This window comes from Bidens hawaiensis, unplaced genomic scaffold, assembly GCF_021521415.1.
Source record: "Bidens hawaiensis isolate Kalapana, Puna unplaced genomic scaffold, B.hawaiensis_p1.1 tig00001576_1, whole genome shotgun sequence".
Taxonomy (NCBI): Eukaryota; Viridiplantae; Streptophyta; class Magnoliopsida; order Asterales; family Asteraceae; genus Bidens; species Bidens hawaiensis.
Genome location: NW_027491089.1, coordinates 1,281,525 through 1,301,480, shown reverse-complemented (window position 1 = coordinate 1,301,480; position 19,956 = coordinate 1,281,525). Strand labels below are relative to the sequence as shown.

At 38.3% G+C, this 19,956-nt stretch overlaps 1 protein-coding gene across 1 annotated transcript; it reads left to right on the top strand.

Annotated features, from left to right (window-relative positions):
• Window positions 1-16,693: 16,693 nt before the first annotated feature.
• On the top strand, window positions 16,694-18,918 carry LOC143588557 (omega-hydroxypalmitate O-feruloyl transferase-like). The gene has a single exon (XM_077069531.1). It carries the CDS (start codon window positions 17,329-17,331, stop codon window positions 18,706-18,708), a length of 1,380 nt encoding a protein of 459 aa, XP_076925646.1. The 5' UTR covers window positions 16,694-17,328; the 3' UTR covers window positions 18,709-18,918.
• The last annotated feature ends 1,038 nt before the right edge of the window (window positions 18,919-19,956 follow it).

Here is a 19,956-nt window from a genome sequence, read left to right as displayed (position 1 = left end):
TGTAAAATCATAAAAGTTAACCTTTACTTGTCCAAAAATTACAAATTTACACTCTATGGAAACTAGACTCAACCTAGTTTACTGTAGTACAAATAATCTCAACCAATTTTCATATTTACACCTCGTTACAGTCACTTAAACTTCAAATACACATTCTGTCCAGAAACTGTTTGCATCCAAACTCAACATATTAACAACCTATGAACTATCATGCATTCATATGATCCTCTAGACTCCATAAACACCATCCATGCACATCAATTACATATTACATACTTGATTAGGGTTTGTGTTTGAACTCAAATCAAAGACACAACAATCAACATGTTACAATATCAATTCTACTTATCAAATCATTACTCAATCAACAACAATCATATTGATTACATGTATACATGAAATCGGCTGCTAGGGTTTGTTATTAACCCAACAAACATCAAAATAAAGTAGTAGAGATGTATAGGATGATCAATTATACCTTCCTAGCACCTAGTTCTTCAATCACAAGCTTGATTTCTTGATGTATGTGTGTGTGAAAGTCGACGGCAGCAAGGGTTTACAAGGGAGGGGGGGGGCCGATCGGGGTTGGGATAATAATAATAATAGTTAGGGTTTACTTGTTAATGATCTATTTATAAACACAACAAGTTACACTCAAGTCCCTCCACTTTCAATTGTTGTTTTTTTCTAACTTAACTAACTTAGTTCTTGTTTCTTGTCTAGCATTACACACAATATAATCAAGTAACACATATGTTAACACATAATTATTATGTTGACATTTTTCGTTTATTCATCAATCGTTTGCGTCAACTCGTTTGCGTTTCGGTGCAAATCCCGAAAGACTACACATGTAGTAAGTGTTAAGCGTCATTTAAACCCTAGTTTAAATGTAATGAAGTGTGTGTTATAGATTCAGTGATCTTAAGTTTGAATTGACGGAGTTGAGTTAACGGAGTTAACCTGAAATTGACTATTGTCACATCATTCCCATGTTAAAGAATTTTCGTCTCGAAAATTTGAGTCAAGTCGTGATGAGTGTCTGAAAGAGTAAGAAAAAAAAATTTCAGTTTGTCATATCATCCCCTAGTAGAAGAAATTTCGTCCCGAAATTTAATTCATACCTCCGGTGATGTCTGTCAGTTTGCCGGGTTTCGCGGTTTTCTGTGTTTGGTTAGCCCTTCAAAAAGGTGAGGATACTTTTTCATCATTTGATCCTCGCGTTCCCACGTGAACTCCGGTCCACGTCTCGAGTTCCAACGAACTTTAACGATTGGAATTTTGCTATGCTTGAGCGTTTTGGTTTCCCAATCCAAAACCCCGACTGGTTCCTCAATGAAACGTAACTGTTCATCAACTTGCAGTTCCTCCAAAGGAACTACTTAGGTTTCATCGGACAGGCATTTCTTCAAATTGGACACGTGGAATACATTGTGTACGCCACCGAGTTCCGTTGGTAGGTCCAGTCGGTACGCCACCGGACCAATGCGCTCAGTTATCCGGTAAGGACCAACATATCGTGGGTTGAGTTTGTTTCGCTTACCAAAGCGAACCACACCTTTCCAATGTGAGACTTTGAGTAACACTCGATCGTTCACTTGAAATTCGAGAGGTTTTCGGCGCTTGTCGGCGTAACTCTTTTGGCGGTCTCGTGCTGCTGCCATGCGATTTCGGATTTGAACAATCTTTTCCGAAGTTTCGAGTACCAGTTCTGGACCAGTGATTTGGCTGTCACCCACCTCTGCCCAGCAGAGTGGTGATCGACACTTCCGTCCGTACAGCGCTTCAAACGGCGCTGCCTTAATACTTGCGTGGTAGCTGTTATTATACGAAAACTCTACCAAGGGTAAGTGGGGTTCCCAACTTTTTCCGAAATCCAATACGCAGGCACGCAACATATCCTCCAGGGTCTGAATAGTTCGTTCACTTTGCCCATCCGTCTGAGGATGGTATGCTGTGCTCATATCGAGACGGGTGCCTAGTGCGCTTTGCAGCGACTTCCAAAAGTGCGAAGTGAAACGAGAATCTCGATCAGAAATGATTGAGACAGGCACTCCGTGTCTAGACACTACTTCCTTCATGTAGACGCGAGTCAGTCTTTCCATTTTGTCCGTTTCTTTAATTGCTAGGAAGTGTGCCGACTTAGTCAACCGGTCAACGATCACCCAGATGGTATCGCATCCCGTCGGTGTCTTAGGTAAACCCGTGATAAAATCCATTGAGATGTGTTCCCATTTCCACATTGGGAGTTCCGGTTGTTGTAGTAGACCAGATGGTTTCTGGTATTCTATTTTGACTCTGGCACAAGTCAAACATTTGCTCACGTAGGTGGCAATGTCGGCCTTCATGTTCGGCCACCAGTAAAGTGCCTTTAAATCATGATACATTTTATCCGAGCCAGGGTGGATAGAATATCGGGACTTGTGAGCTTCGTCCATCACTAGAGTTCTCAACTCTCCGTACCGTGGAACCCAAATCCGGTTCTCAAAATATCGGACCCCGTCCGATCTGGTTTCAAGTTGCTTGTTCATGCCCCGCATGAGTTCCGATGGAAGATTATCATCTTTCAAAGCTTCAAGTTGCGCATCGCGAATTTGATCGGGTAAGTTGGCACGAATCGTGAGTTGCAATGCTCGCACTCGCCTGGGTTTATCGGTTTCTTTCCTGCTGAGAGCGTCGGCCACTACATTGGCCTTGCCATGGTGGTACTTGATGGCACAATCATAATCCTTAAGCAGCTCGACCCAACGACGCTGTCGCATGTTCAGCTCCTTCTGATCGTAGATATGTTGGAGACTCTTATGGTCGGTGTAAATGGTAAACTTGGTACCGTACAAGTAATGCCTCCATATCTTAAGAGCAAACACCACAGCTCCGAGTTCCAAATCATGGGTCGTGTAGTTCTTCTCGTGAACTCGTAGTTGTCGAGAGGCGTAGGCTATAACCTTCTCGAGTTGCATCAGCACACAACCGAGACCTTGTATAGATGCGTCACAGTGTACCTCAAAATTTTCCGTTCCTTCGGGGAGGGCTAGAATAGGGGCGCTACAAAGTTTGGTTTTCAACAGTTGAAAAGCGGATTCTTGCGCGTCACCCCAATTGTACTTAGTGCCTTTGTGAGTCAAAGCGGTGAGGGGTTGAGCAATCTTTGAAAATCCCTCGATGAAACGCCGGTAGTAGCCGGCCAGTCCTAGGAATTGCCGCACCTCAGTCGGAGTCTTAGGTGCTTCCCAGTTTTTGATGGCCTCTACCTTACCGGGATCGACATGGATACCATTCTCGTTGATCACATGTCCTAAAAAGTGAACCTTACGAAGCCAAAATTCACATTTCGAGAGTTTAGCATACAGTTGTTCCTTCTTTAATAACTCCAGAATTACCCTTAAGTGTTCTTCATGGTCAGCTTCGTTCTTGGAGTAGATGAGAATATCGTCAATGAACACAATCACAAACTTGTCGAGGTACGCCTTGCATACTCGATTCATGAGATCCATAAATACGGCGGGTGCGTTGGTTAGGCCAAAAGGCATAACCGAAAACTCGTAGTGACCATACCGTGTTCTGAAAGCCGTCTTAGAGATATCTTCCTCGCGCACTCTTAGTTGGTGATAACCAGATCGTAGATCGATCTTCGAGTAGTAACTCGATCCTTGAAGCTGGTCAAACAAATCATCAATTCGGGGTAAAGGATAACGGTTCTTGACCGTCACCTTGTTCAACTCCCGGTAGTTGATACACATGCGGAAAGTCCCGTCCTTCTTTCGGACAAATAAGACGGGGGCTCCCCATGGCGATGAGCTAGGTCGGATAAAACCCTTATCCAACAAATCTTGCAACTGAGTGGACAGTTCCTGAAGCTCCGCCGGTGCGAGCCGATACGGGGCTCGTGCTATAGGTGCTGCACCGGGGGTCAATTCGATTTGAAACTCGACTTGTCGATTAGGAGGGAGTCCAGGAAAATCCTCCGGGAAAACTTCCGGAAAATCTCGCACAATCGGTATATCTTCAATTCGTTTCTCCTCCGCGGGTTTCTCAACAATATGCGCCAAAATTGCCGGATGACCCTTTCGCAGGTACTTCTGCACCTTCATAAGGGAAATGACGCTGGTGGTCATGCCGCTTCTCTCACCTCGGACCGAAATGATCTCGCCGGAAGGGGTAGTAATGTGAACTATCTTATCGTGACATATAATCTCCGCTCGGTTCTCGGATAAACAGTCCATGCCGACCACGACATCGAAACTACTAAGCGTAAAAGGAATAAGGTCGATATCAAAGACATGACCTGACAGTTTTAACTTACATCCCGCAAGTACATGAGTCGTTACTATAGTCTTACCGTCAGCTAATTCAACAGGAAACTTAGCATCTAACGGAGTTGGAGTTAAGTCTAAGAGTTGGCTAAAGGCTTTCGACACAAAACTCCTATCAGCTCCAGTGTCAAACAATACAGAAGCAAAACAATCGTTTACAGGGAACTTACCAGTCACCACGTGCGGATCATTGCGGGCTTGACCCGACCCAATAACAAAAGCTCTTCCTTTACCATTGTTTCCACCACCACTGCCACTTCCATTACCTCCATTGTTGTCGTTCTGTTTCAGCTTGGGACAATCTTTCCTGAAATGACCTTCCTGCCCACATTCGTAACATCCCTTCGTCGTTATAGGTGGTTTAGGAGCACCCGTTGCCGCAAGGTCTCCTCTACACTCCTTCGCCTGGTGACCCATCTTTCCGCATCTCTGACACTTGACACGGTTACACGGGCCAACATGATGATAGTTGCACCTATTGCACTTCGGATATTTTCCAGCATATCCGCCCGAACCCTGCCCGCTACCGTTGTTATTGTTGTTGTGACTCTGGTTGTTAAAGCTCCGAGTGAATTCGGGCTTACGGTAGTATTGTTGCGGTGGGAGGTTCGAGGATGAAGATCTGGTGTTGTCAAACTTCCTCTTCCCGCTACTCGGGTTGCTGTTGCTGTTGTTGTCGTTACTCGGGTTGTCACGGGCTTTAGTGGTCGAACCCCTAGGTGGTAACGCACCTTGGGTCACAGCCTGATCCGTCAGTTTGTAAGCTAAACGGATCGCTTGTTATATCGTGGCTGGTCTGGAAGACGTCACCATGCCCTGAATCTGCGGTGCTAACCCATCAATGTACATTTCAATCCTCTTACTCGGCGGATCCACCATCCGCGGACACATCACAGCCAGCTCGTGAGAACGAGTAGTGTAGGCTTCAATTTCCGAGCCCACCATCTTCAGTGACCAAAATTCCGACTCCAACTTTGAAATCTCTTCTCTCGGACAGTACTCCTCTCGCATCATGTTTTGAACTCCTCCCAGTTCATCGCGTTAGCCAGTTCCAATCCAAGGATCTGGACGTTCGAATTCCACCAAGTGAGGGCAGAATCTTCAAGTGTTCCAGCAGCAAATTTGACCCTAATGGCAGGGGGACAATTACACATCTCAAACGCCGATTCGGCCTTCTCAGCCCAACGCAGGAAGCCTATAGCTCCCTCAGTGCCCTTAAACGTACTGGGCTTGCAGTCAAGGTAATTCTTGAAGGTACACATTCCAATTGGACCTCCAGCTTGGTTCTGAACATGTGCGGCTAGAGCGGCCGCTGCGTGGTCATTCAGCAGAGTTTGGAGTTCTGCTGCAGTCAGGTTGATGTTACCACGTCCGTGTCCAGCGTTTCTTCCTGCCATTTCCTAGAATCACAGCATAAAATGTTAAACATGAATTTTTCTTTCATATGCAACACGCCATAGGCGGGAAATTTCCTCCGGTTCCTCTTCAGGTTCCTCCTCGGGATCTTCCTCGGGTTCCTCTTCAGGCTCTGCCTCAGGTTCGGCTACGTTGAGCAATTTGCATTTGTAAAACATCGCTATGCTCTAAAGCTATCTCGGTTCGAATTCTTGCCACTTGGAGTTGCTCTTGCAAGTCTATCATCTCGGCTTGCATCTTTCATAATCTTCATCTGTTGATCACTAGCCTCTTGCATTTCCTTCATGGCCATTGTCATGCGGGAAATTTCCTCTTTAGTCTCGGTTCCATATTTTAACAGTCCGGAAATGTTCGCTCTCGTATAGCACATGTAACCCACGTCACGCTCCAAGCATGAAACAACAGCTGCGAGAACTCGCTCTACAGGTTCGGTTATGGGTGGTAGGGTGTTGGGATAAGCAGGGTGGTTCGGGTGAGGCAACGGGGGAACTTGTTCGCGATAGACCATACGTCTGATCATGTTAGGGTACCAATCCCAGCTAACGTCGTTCTCGTATATGCCTCCGGATAGGCGGTACCTCTTCGGTGCGGGAGCTTCGAGTTCCGGGACTACTCGAGGTGGCGATGCGGTAGGTAACTGCGGTTCCTTCCCGTGAGCATGCGTCATCGAATCGGATGATGATGAGGGTGGCGTCGACATTCCTACAGGTAAGCCGTGTATGCGCGCGCGTATGAGTGAAAGAGGTAAAGAGATAAGATTACAAGACTACACAAACCTATGCAGTGCGTATCATTATAACTAATGGGTCGTCGCGGTTATAGTCTAGTATGCATGCAGCTTCTAGTTCTCTATAACCAATGGCTCTGATACCAATCTGTCACACCCTCAAAATCCACTAACAGAGTTTTACCGTCAGAGGGTGTGAACTAACAGGATCGGAATCATCAGTTATAACCAAACCATAAAATAAAGTTTCAAAACCATGAAAACGTTTACGAGTAAATAAATGCGGAAGCGTAAAAACCTTTAATCAAAAGTTGCGTCACGCATGACGACTTAAAACCAATGATAACTGTTAAAAATAAGTTTTGCATAATTAGAATGTGTCAAGCAATGCATGTTCCTAAACCGCGCGCCCGCCTCGGCTACCTGAGAATAACATACTAAAAGTGTCAACACAAGGTTGGTGAGTTCACAAGTTATATAAAAATAAATCGTTTAGCGTTTGCGTTCAGCGTTACGGCGTTACAGCGTTTTGCGTTACAGCGTTACAGCGTTTTGCGTTACCGGATAGTGTTATGTCAAATTATATATCTATAGGTAGCTAGCCTATAAAGCAAGTATTTACTAAGTGTTCGACACCGAAGCTGACTCGTTTATTAAGTGCCTTGTCACCAGGTCATCCAGACCATGGTACGTGTTAGCCAAAATTACACCCGCTCGACCTCCAGTCGAGTTTAGCGTTGGGTGGGGTTTGTCAAACCCAGTAGTACTACTCAACAGTGACTCGCTATTCTAAATATTAACCGGTTCGATGTGTAGGACTTCAAATGTTTCGTTTGCCACTTAGCCTTTACAAGTGATATATAATTTATAACAAAATCTTAAATGCGTTGTGGAGTATGTTATCTCCCCCAAGTGAAAAGCGTTTGAAAACAGTTTAAAGAGGGGAAAGTGAAACTCACTGTTTGCGAAGAAATTCCCAAACTAAATCACCAAGATGCGCGTCACAGAAAAACTCTCTCTAGCGTTCTAAAACAACAAAGAGATTTTTCTAAGTGTCGGGATATTATCGAGTCTTTAGACCCGGCACATAATACCTATGCACATAACATGTTTCGTGTTTCGTTTGTGAATCGTGTGTGACTTTAACAATGTATTTGTGATACGTTACATGTGTAAGCAATCATATACGTGTCATGTATTCATAAAGTACATTACTAGCAATTATTCCCCGTAAGGGCATTTTGGTCAAATCATGACAATTAACTAGCCATTATTCCCCATAAGGGCAATTTGGTCAAATTATGACAATCAATTAGCAGTTATTCCCCGCAAGGGCATTTTAGTCAAAACACGACAATTATCTTGCAATCATTCCCCTCAAGGGCAATTTGGTCAAAACACGATAATAAATTAGCAAGTATCATATTTCATGCATTTTCACAAAACTCAGCAGCTAGTTTCACCGAGACAGAAATTCTACTTAAAAGATTGTACTATTCCACCGATCATAGCATCCCAATTAATTTACCAAAAATCATCACAGAAGCATATATGTCTTAGGTTTCCAGAACATATTTTATTATATTTTCATTCCACATAGTTTTCTCACAATCATCAAATCATTACAGCAAACTCATAACAGTCAAATTCATGCGCAACAGAATGTTATTTGCAATTCCCGTTAAACGAAAAATCAAATAAATGCAAGACCACTTGGGTTAGGTTCCTAACTCAATAAGTCAACTTCCAGAAGTGGAACCAACCCAATTGGTCTCGTAGTTCATGAGATATAACATTTACAACACAACCTAACAGCAGGTCTAACAGCTCAGCTTTGCACAATGTTTTTGTAAAATCATAAAAGTTAACCTTTACTTGTCCAAAAATTACAAATTTACACTCTATGGAAACTAGACTCAACCTAGTTTACTGTAGTACAAATAATCTCAACCAATTTTCATATTTACACCTCGTTACAGTCACTTAAACTTCAAATACACATTCTGTCCAGAAACTGTTTGCATCCAAACTCAACATATTAACAACCTATGAACTATCATGCATTCATATGATCCTCTAGACTCCATAAACACCATCCATGCACATCAATTACATATTACATACTTGATTAGGGTTTGTGTTTGAACTCAAATCAAAGACACAACAATCAACATGTTACAATATCAATTCTACTTATCAAATCATTACTCAATCAACAACAATCATATTGATTACATGTATACATGAAATCGGCTGCTAGGGTTTGTTATTAACCCAACAAACATCAAAATCAAGTAGTAGAGATGTATAGGATGATCAATTATACCTTCCTAGCACCTAGTTCTTCAATCACAAGCTTGATTTCTTGATGTATGTGTGTGTGAAAGTCGACGGCAGCAAGGGTTTACAAGGGAGGGGGGGCCGATCGGGGTTGGGATAATAATAATAATAGTTAGGGTTTACTTGTTAATGATCTATTTATAAACACAACAGGTTACACTCAAGTCCCTCCACTTTCAATTGTTGTTTTTTTCTAACTTAACTAACTTAGTTCTTGTTTCTTGTCTAGCATTACACACAATATAATCAAGTAACACATATGTTAACACATAATTATTATGTTGACGTTTTTCGTTTATTCATCAATCGTTTGCGTCAACTCGTTTGCGTTTCGGTGCAAATCCCGAAAGACTACACATGTAGTAAGTGTTAAGCGTCATTTAAACCCTAGTTTAAATGTAATGAAGTGTGTGTTATAGATTCAGTGATCTTAAGTTTGAATTGACGGAGTTGAGTTAACGGAGTTAACCTGAAATTGACGATTGTCACAGAAATAACACATTCACTCGTTGCTAAAAACTTTGAGCATGTTTCGTTAAAATTCAGCTTGGTGTGTATATTTTGCTATATGATTTAAACTCGAAGATAATAGTTAATTACATGTTCTTTTGTGCATATTTTATGTATAAAATGATTTGGTTTTGGTAACATGGCTTAAATAGCTTGCCGGTAACATTAACGGTCGAAAAGTCCTTAATGTGAACTTATACATAACATATACATAACATAAGCTTAAATAAGCTTTTGGAACTGTTTTAGAGCAACCCCTAAAGTCAAAAAATACTTATACATAACATAAGTTAATGTATAAAATGAAGACAAGATAGTAAGATTTGATCCTAGACGGTTCGTGTCGCGAAAATCGACAGGAAAACGTAAAATTTACTATTTAAAAAAAATAATAACTAGAATGAAAAATTAAGTATTTTTTAAAAATAGCTTCTAAAATTACCAAATTTTTATATAAAAAGTGTTCTCAAAAATTTAAAATACAATGTTGCACACGAAAAGTTAACCGGTTCGCCGTCAAAAAGCGAAACCGGTAAAACCGATCAACACCGAAAAAACGACACCATAATCATAATAAGAATAAAAATTATAATTTCATAATATTCTAGAAACTAAAACATATTTATATAAATTTATATATATTATTAAAGAATATAATGGTTTGCTAGAATAGTATAAAGTATGGTATTTGTTAATATTTGATGTTTACTTATATACATGTATATTTGCTAATTGCTAATTAAGATAAGTATATATAAGTTAGGGTCTTGCGTGCTTGTGTGAAAACGTAACTTGACTTAAACAAACTAAAAGTCGCCGACGGACCGTTCGAACTTCAACTAATAAAAAGATAAAAATAAGCGTTAAAATTAAAACGTTTGTGTAAAATATTTTTAAGTTGAGCAAACAACTTAAAATATATATATATATATATATATATATATATATATATATATATATATATATATTAAACACGTGTACTATAATAATAGGACACAAAGTGTTTGGATATATCTGTCGTACCTACCGAATGTGAGTTTCTCTAAAAACCCCTCATTTTTAACTGAAATGTTTTATAAATGTTTTTTTAGAGAAAAGCATATTCTTTTTATTTATTTATTTAAAGTTTTAAATACATTTTATTTTACAAACCGTGTTAAAGTGGGATGAGTCAATTTAACTAAATAACTGTTAACCGAATTAGTAAGGGCATAGAAATGTTGGTTATCGGGGTGACGCCCCACTTCCAATCGCGTTGGGTTAAAAGTGGGAATATTTTGAGTTTGGTATGTTTTGAGTTATCATTTTGATAGTCATACACGTGTTGTACTCTTTGCTCGTTTACAACAATACGATTTGTTAAGAAATATAATGCTTCGTTTTCATAAAGTATCAATCATTATACCGGTTGAGGACTATTAAATATATAAATACAAAAGTTATTTTCATAAAATAAGAGAACTCGCCAACATTCGTGTTGACAAACGTTTTTAATATGTTTTTCAGGTAAATAAAAGAAGTATGAAGCTTCATGAAGAGCATGTGAAAATAGTGACGTGTGCTTGAATGAAAAATGTTGACTTTATGTTCGACATGTAGTTTGAATAAAAAAAATCGTGTAATGACTCTGATGGTTAAATAAAGTTCAACTTTCGTTAAAAATATATTCTTAAATGTGATTGGCTGAAAACGGTGTATGTCACTACCCGAATGACCTTCCGCTGTCTAAATTAAGATTTTCGGGGTGTGACAATATGTACGTTTAAAATTATCGATCTTTTTTGAATAACTTGGGGCTGGGCCTTCTTTTCGCACTATTGCGGATATGAAAAGAATGGGAAAAATCGGATTCAGTTGTCAACTGTCCCTATCGGAAATAGGATTGACTACGGATTCGAGCCATAGCACATGGTTTCATAAAACCACACGATTTTCCAGATCTAAATCAAGCAGGGTTTACATGAAGAAGATTTGGCTCAGCGTGTTCTATTCGATACGGGTAGGAGAAGAACCCGACCCGGTATTATTAAAATAATAGAGGAAGCAGAACCAAGTCAAGATGATACGGATCAACCCCTTTTTTTGCGCCAAAGATCTTACCATTTCCGAAAAAACTGGAGTTCCATCTCTTTTCCATTTCCATTCAAGAGTTCTTATGTGTTTCCACGCTCCTTTGAGACCCCGAAAAGTGGACAAATTCCTTTTCTTAGGAACACATGCAGGATTCGTCACTACAAAAAGGATAATGGTAACCCCACCATTAACTACCATTAACTACTTCATTTATGAAATTCGTAGTAATAGAGATACATGTCCTACCGAGACAGAATTTGTAACTTGCTATCCTCTTACCTAACAGACAAAGATTTAAACCAATTACAGAGTCGTTCGTTATCTTTATTATCTTTAAATTATATATTCGATCGTTTGATTTCAACGCACCAGTCTCGATCGCCTATAAGAACAAAGTAGGTTCGTTTGTCGGATCCGGTGTTTAGGGACCTACAAATCTTTATGTTTTCTTTAAACATTTTTTCTAAACTCTCTGCTATCATGGCCACATATTCACAGACATTTGGACTCCCTTGAAGCTCCTTAATTGTGTGTGAATTTAGCCATAACATAAGGTCATGAAACTCAACCGTGTCACAATATGCAACCATAACCTCAAATAACATAAGTATATGCATAACCTTAACCCAGTAATTAGGTCACGAGCACATATAAAATGGAGCATGTTACTTTTAGTGACACGTTATATGGATTTAGGGATGCTTTTCATTTGGAGCTATTTCAACATGGCATACAAGATTTCTTTAACATTTTTATCTTCACGTATAGACCAAGGTGAGTTCATGCACTACCCTTTTTCTTAAATTTAAATTTTGGGTGGATATATGCTTCTATATGTTTTTAAAATTAGTGGTGTGTTATTAATCAATACCATTTTAGATGCCATAAACAATACCCTACTTTGTAGCACAATCATTAACTCCCTTAGGACCTTATCATGGATGACCTCCCACCAAATGATAAATGGGTATCTTGTGACATATTTTCGTGCAGTTTTGTATCTTATGTTGGCAAACATAATTAAATTTGGCCCACAACAATAACGGGTACTGGGAAGGGGTATATATTATGTTGATGTTCACGGGTCGTGGACACAGGTTTGATTGTGAACTTGCTTAATGTACACCATACTTTTTAATTTATTTGTATACGTATGTTTTATAAACTCATGAACTCACCAACTTTTTAGTTAACCCATATCTTGAAGTATGTGTTCATGTACCTCTTCTAAAGATGTGAAAATATAGAGAATTAGATATGAGCTTGTTTGTAGATAAAAGACCCTTTTTTTGAATACTTACATCAAACTGTAGAGCTTAACTCGAAGATGCCATAATGGATAGTAGAGCCTATCCCCTAATTAGATGGTAATTGAATTTCTATCTTTGTAGTTATATTTGACATTTGTTTGTAACCTTGACCTAGTGTTTTAATATAAACTTGTTATCTTAATTCCTTTGTGTTTAGGTTGGTATTCAATTGTCACGTCCACCCCCTAGTAGGGGTGTGACAAGTTGGTATACGAGAATGCGGTTTTAGCGAATTAGGTTTCCTTAGAAATTCCTAGGTTTTAACCGAAAATACCTTAGGGACCCAAATTATTAAGATACCCACATTGCTTAGGCTTTGACTTTCTTTTTGTACATTAAGAAAACCTAAGATTCCTAAGCCTTGTTTCTAGGATTTGCTGATAAGTAAAAACGTTAGTTGATAAGAATTTGTGTATACCTAGGATGATCACTTCAATAACCTGTTTCACGTGCAAATAGTTCCATGACTTGACAAGTCTAGTTCAAATGTGGGCAATGATCTATCTCTATAGTCCTAAGGCAACACATCATGATACTTAATTTGTGTGTAGGTAAAGAAAATTACATACTCATAATACACTTTCACCAACACATACTATTTGTGGGTAATGACCCAAATTTCTTGTAGTGAAAGGAAAACTAGAAATACAAAAAAAATGGAAAGAAACACACATAATATGACTACAAGGGGAGATTAGTAGAATACTCTGTGAGGAGAACTAGCAATTACGGTCCGGAACGTAATTGTGAATTTATAGGAGCATGAGCATTATGAGAAATCCTATTTGGTTCGCAGGTTCTCCACTTAATTATACTATCTTTGTTTCTTGAATCTTAAAGGCTTATTCAGTTCAGTTCATACAAATTTATAACGATTTCATTTCATTTGATCCTTCAAACATATATGCATTCAATGGCTTCCGCTTCATCCATTCAAAAGAGCTTCAAGTATGATTTCTTTTTGAGCTTCCGGGGTGAAGACGTCCGCAAGATTTCTATTATGCTCTTCAACTGAAAGGCGTTATAACTTACAAAGATGATGAAAAAATCAAGAAGGGGGAAAGGATCAATGAGTAGCTCATTAAAGCCATTGAAGAGTCAAGATTTTACATCATTGTTTTCTCCAAGAACTATGCATCTCCATCACGGTTGTTAGACAAGCTTGTGTAGATTATAGAGTGTCGGGAGACGACGGAGCAGGCCGCTACCGCATCTTCTATGATGTGGAACCCACCGAAGTGCGCAACCAAAGCAGAGTGGTTGAAAACGCCTTTTCAAAACTTGTTGGAAAGGTGAAGAGAAAGAGGACGTTGGAAGATGTAGATCGGGTAATGACTACATTTTGTATTTTCACTTGAATAAAATGCGCTTTTGAGTAGAATAACTTTCTTGATTTGTTAATACTAAGAAAGTTTTGAACCTTAACAAATAGGAAGATGATGTTGAAAGATGGAGAAATGCTCTGAAAGATGCAGCAGCCAGCAGGTCTTGCTAGGTGGGAGTTGAAGAACACCATTGACAGGTATTTCCTTTATCTCATGATATTCCTTCATTTACAATTGTATGTAGTGACGTAGACATGAATTTGACTTTCGAGGCAATATCTGTGTCCCGAAAAAATGAGTTGGGCTAAAAATCAGGTTGATTAAAAAACAACACAAGATGATAAAGTAAAATTAAAGTTTTTATACAAACTACATAAAAGATCACTTGTTCTAAAATGTTTTTATTATGATGGTTAATGTATATTAAAATTTTAATTACCTATGAAATCTCAAGGAAAATATAATAGTGCCATATGGATCCTCAAAATTCATGCTAAACAAGATTTTCTTAGCTATTTTCTTGCATTTTATTAACGATTGTATGTCATAGATTTGAAATTCTATGTTCAAGTGGGATTTCTTGTAATCTGATTGAATCTTCTTTAACAAATAAGCATGAAGCAAAATTCATTCAACAACTTGTTAAAGATATTTTACTACATTCACATTTCATCTATTCGAGCGTTGATGGGAAGTTAGTAGGCATGGGTGCCCGGGTAAAGAATGTAGTTGCATCTTTAGAAATTGATTTGAATATATTAATTCGCATAATAGGGACCACGGGGATGGGAGGTGGTGGGAAGACCATGTTGGCAAGATATGTTTTCGATTATATATCCAACTGGTTTGAAGGTAATAGCTTTGTTGAGAATGTCAGATAAGTTTCCAAAGGCTCTGGCTTGAAGGAATTGCAAAAACAAGTACTTTCAATTGTGTTAAATGATCAAAGCATAGTTGTAGCAGGGGTTTCTAATGGGAAAAAATGATAAAAAAGATTATGTGTGGTCTAAAGGCTCTAGTTGTTTTAGACGATCTGGATGATATAGACTAGTTTGAGGTGTTAGCATGTGAGCTTACTCGGTTTAAGCTAAAAGTAAAATCATCATCACAACAAGAGATAGACAAGTGTTCAATGTCTAAAAATGCTAGTGGTGGCCGAATGATGTGTGATGGTGGTTGTGGGTTAAGTTTTAATTGAATGCAACACAATTAACAAATACACAGAAGGGTATATTCGACATTGCACAACACTTTAATCTAAATTTTACATTTAAAATTTAAATAAATTGAAGAAATCCATGTCATTGCCAAGTAATTGTCACACAACAAGCCAAGTCATTAAAAAATAAATAGAGTTAACGGCCAGTTATATGATCTAGAATTCAATAATGATTGCTTTTGTATTACAAAGATGAGAATTACAAAATAAATAGGAAATACGTTTGTGGTTTAACATGTTTAACAAGGAAATACAATGAAGAGTAACTTAAAAAAAAAAAAGCTTCAACGGTCCATAATTGAGAGAGGATCAAGCTGTCTTATAATAGGAATCCTATTATTTTATATCAAAAGTTCTTAAGTTTCTAACCCCCCCCCCCCCCCCTCAAGATAATTGCGGAAGATTCTTCCGTTGACGACTTTTGTCAATATATCAGCTAACTGGTCTTTTAATCGAACGAACGGTAGCTCTATAATCCCTTATAGAAAACTAGAAGGAGTGGGGGATAGTGTTTCTTATATTTTAATTCAATTTTAGCAAGCTAATGATTTTGTTAAACTCTTTTAACAACTTATAATAATAAACAAAAATAAATAAAGAGTTAAGGGTTAAAGATAACACAACCGGATTTATAGAGGTTTAAGTTAACGTTAACTAATTCACTCTAAATATGATGAAAAATTAAACCAATTACATATATTATAAGTTGACTGACCTTTTCTGAATGAAAGTTGCACTTGGGTGGTCTCCACAATATGCATCATCCCTACAAATATATATATTATATGAAAGTTGACCCCTTGTTTTTCAGTGATTAACTATTTACATAGTCTTTTTTTGATTCTTCACTACAAACTAGCTATTTCTTTTCCTCATGAACACTTAAAAAAACGAAAAGAGATATACTCAGCTTATGTGAACGTAGACGGTGTCTTTGTTTAGTTACCAAAAAGAACTCTATAGATTAGAGTGGCAAGTCTGGCCCATCCGTCTACGAATTACAAAAATAAGCAAATGGCAGACAAGATGTGGATTTGTAACTGTATTGGATGCTGCTGCCAGAGCCGCTGCAAGTGAGGCAGCGCGCAAGAAGTGCAAGACTAGCGGCGGTAAGATTTGTAATTGATGATATTTTGAGAGTTTTCACATAGCAAAAGTTTACATTTACAGTTTTTGTATGGAAATTTACTTTGAGAAAGATTTTGGGTTTTTACTTTATGCATTGTAGATTTGTAGGCAAGTTGTGTTTTTGGTAGAAAGTAGAAATGACTCTTTTATGGATGTTAATGTTTTAGAATTATTCTAGTTTTGGTTTATGGTGTGGTTTGTTTTATCTTTCTTTAATTATGTGAATTGGGGAGTTTGTAATTGGATTGTTATGTGTTTTGTTGAAAGTGTAACTTGCAATCAACGGTGCCAACGAGATGAGTCAAGCTCGTTACAGGAGCTTAAGCGGCTCATAAGTAGCCAATCAGAAATAGAACCCGCCTGTAACCACAATGACTATATGCTTAACCACATCTTTGGTGATCGACTTGGTCCTAAACACTTGTTGGCCAAGGTAATATTAGTTTGTAACCGAATATAAAACAGTAAATTGTAAAATAAATATCCTTGTTTTGAATAACTTTACTGGTAACTTTATAAGATGCAACTATATATCCACTCATTTGATTATCACAATATATGATCTTAATGTGGTTTCATATAATGCAATATGACTTTAGAGTTGACCAATAATTGAAGTCAAAAGGCTATTTATAAAAACCTAAATTATTTAATAAATAACAAAATATTTCTGTTAAATAAACCAAATGGAACTTTAAGTATCATAATCCACATGTTACATATATACAAAATAACTTCCAACAAACTCTCTTTTCTCCCTCTCATCATGCAAATATTATTTTTCAACTACCATTCTAAGAGAGGTTTGTTTAAAAGGATGCACAATATAAAACATTTTATACCCCTATTTATTTGTAGTTCAACATCTTGGCATGGCTTTCCACTTGCCTCTATAATCTTGCACAAATATGCTTACAAAATGACATCTTCATGATAAATTTCTACTTCTCCTACCCCTCACCTTCCAATGGCTACGTTTTCATCGTGGGTCCAAGAGCGTCATTTCCCCGACCTCCATATACCCATCACCATAGACAAATTGTTCTCAGTTTTTCCTGATGGACCAACTCAGGCTCAAGATGGGGATACTTTGTATCTCTCAAACCTTGATGACATCATCGGAGCTCGGGTTTTCACGCCCACTATTTACTTTTATATTGCGGGTGGAAATTCAATCGATGATGTTGTGGGCACTTTACGAGATGCACTTGCCAAGGTTTTGGTCCCATACTACCCTTTTTCGGGTAGATTAAGGGAGACCAAAAATAAAAAGTTGGAAGTGTTTTTTGGGCCTAACCAAGGTGCACTCATGGTTCAGGCCCATACCGAACTGTCATTGAACCATTTGGGCGATCTCAATGTTCCTAATCCAGCATGGTCCGATTTGGTTTTTAAGTTCCCCGATGAAGGCGACTATAAGGTTATTGACATGCCTTTGTTAATAGCCCAAGTTACTAGGTTTAGTTGTGGTGGTTTTAGCCTTGGGTTAAGGATTTGTCATTGTATATGTGATGGGCTTGGGGCTATGCAATTTCTTGGAGCTTGGGCCTCTACCGCAAGAACAGGCTCGTTGGTTTTGGATCCGAAACCATGTTGGGATCGGGAAATTTTTGCGCCTCATGACCCTCCAATGGTTAAGTACCCTCATGTCGAGTTTATGAAAATCGATGACATTTCTAACTTGACAAATAGTTTATGGGAAGTGAAACCGCTTCAAAAATGTTATTGGTTGAGCCGAGAATTCCAAGCCCATTTGAAGAGCGTGGCCCGACCCATGGATAGCTTAGGGTGCACGACTTTTGATGCGATGGCCGCTCACGTTTGGAGATCATGGGTCAAAGCGCTAAACGTGAAACCGCTCAACTTTGGGCTACGTTTGACTTTTCCGGTCAATGGTCGGCCCAAGCTCCAAAACCCGCCTCTCAAAGACGGGTTTTACGGGAATGTGGTGTGTGTAGCATGTGCCACTAGCACCGTGTCTGACCTTGTGCACGGGTCGCTCCAATATGTGACCCGTTTGGTCCGTGAAGCCAGGTTAGGGGTTTCAGAAGAGTATCTGAGATCAACAATAGATCATGTTGCGATGGATAGGCCAACTAAGCTCGAATTTGGAGGAAAGTTAACGATCACCCAATGGACCCGGTTTTCAATGTATGAAACCTCAGATTTCGGGTGGGGTCGAGCCATTTACGTGGGCCCACTTGACTTGACCCCAACACCTCAAGTTTGTGTTCTCCTCCCAGAAGGGGTGGCTAATTCTAATGGGGCCATGGTGGTGTGCATTTGTTTGCCTGAGGCTGCAGCCCATAGATTCAAAGAGTTATTGTGCTTGACGGATACATCATAATCTATTTACACCAGTTAATTTGAAAAGTAGCTAAAAATTGTTATAATTTTCGTTTTTATTGGGTTATTAATTTATACAACACTGTGTATTTTATAAGTTATATTATTGCATATTTTTATTTTTCAGCAACTTTTGCTTAACGTAAAATGCAAAGTTAAGCGAAAATAGTGATTAGCTAACGGATATAGATATTTGATCTGAATCATTAGCTTTTCGCCTTTTCGACATGCAACATATTTGATGAAGGTGAGTTATTAATAATTGGCAGTTTACAGTTTGGAACTTGGAACAGTATAAATTAATTGTATGTAACCCATTTTGCTAATAACTTATTTTTTACTCGAGTCTGTTTTGACCGTCACCCAAACCCGCTGCCCTACTTTAATTATAAACTGGCCCATGAGCATATTAATAATTTAATTTTTGTCATGGGAGCTAATGATTTAACTTTATGAGTTATTTTCAGAACCATTACTATATTAAAAGCTAGGAAAACTACATTATTACTTGTATGTATGTGTAAGTGTATTAATGATTTAAGGTTGTGGGGGTATAATTTAATGTTCGTGGTGCTAGGGTTGATTTGATAAGAGTTAACGAATGAAACGCTACTTCTTTAATAGGTTAAGGGGTGTTGAAGATAAAAGTGATTAAATTGTTAATGAGCTTCAAATTTCTCTACACACATAATAATTTTGAATTATTTTAATTAAATTGAGGGGAGTTAAATCATTTTCTTAAAGTGAGATGGTGTGAAATAGGATAAGAGTGGGTGATGTGACGCACGTTAAGTTAAGGGTTACAAGTGTGTGTATCGGCTCCATAACTGTATATTAGAGAACAATAGGGTGTTAAACGGTTATATAACCGCTTTATTGTTATACTTGAACAATAGGGTGTTAAACGGTTATATAACCGCTTTATTGTTATACTTAGAGCAAAAATGTATAGTTTTTTAAACTATTATTAGATGTTTTCACTTCGCGTTGCGCCGTGGTTGTAAGGTTATTACACCATAACAAATTGAATTTGCTATTTGTTTATAGAGATGCTTTGAGCTAATTAGGAGGCTAAGTTATAAGCCAACTGTAACCAAATCAAAAATATTGTCAAGAATTAGAACCTTTCTTCTTCTTTTGTTAGTTGGAATCTCTGCGAAATCAAAACATAAAAGTATATTGAGATTCCAAATGTGAAACTTAAAGCTATATTATACGTGGTAAAAGCCCAAAACAAGACTATAATAAC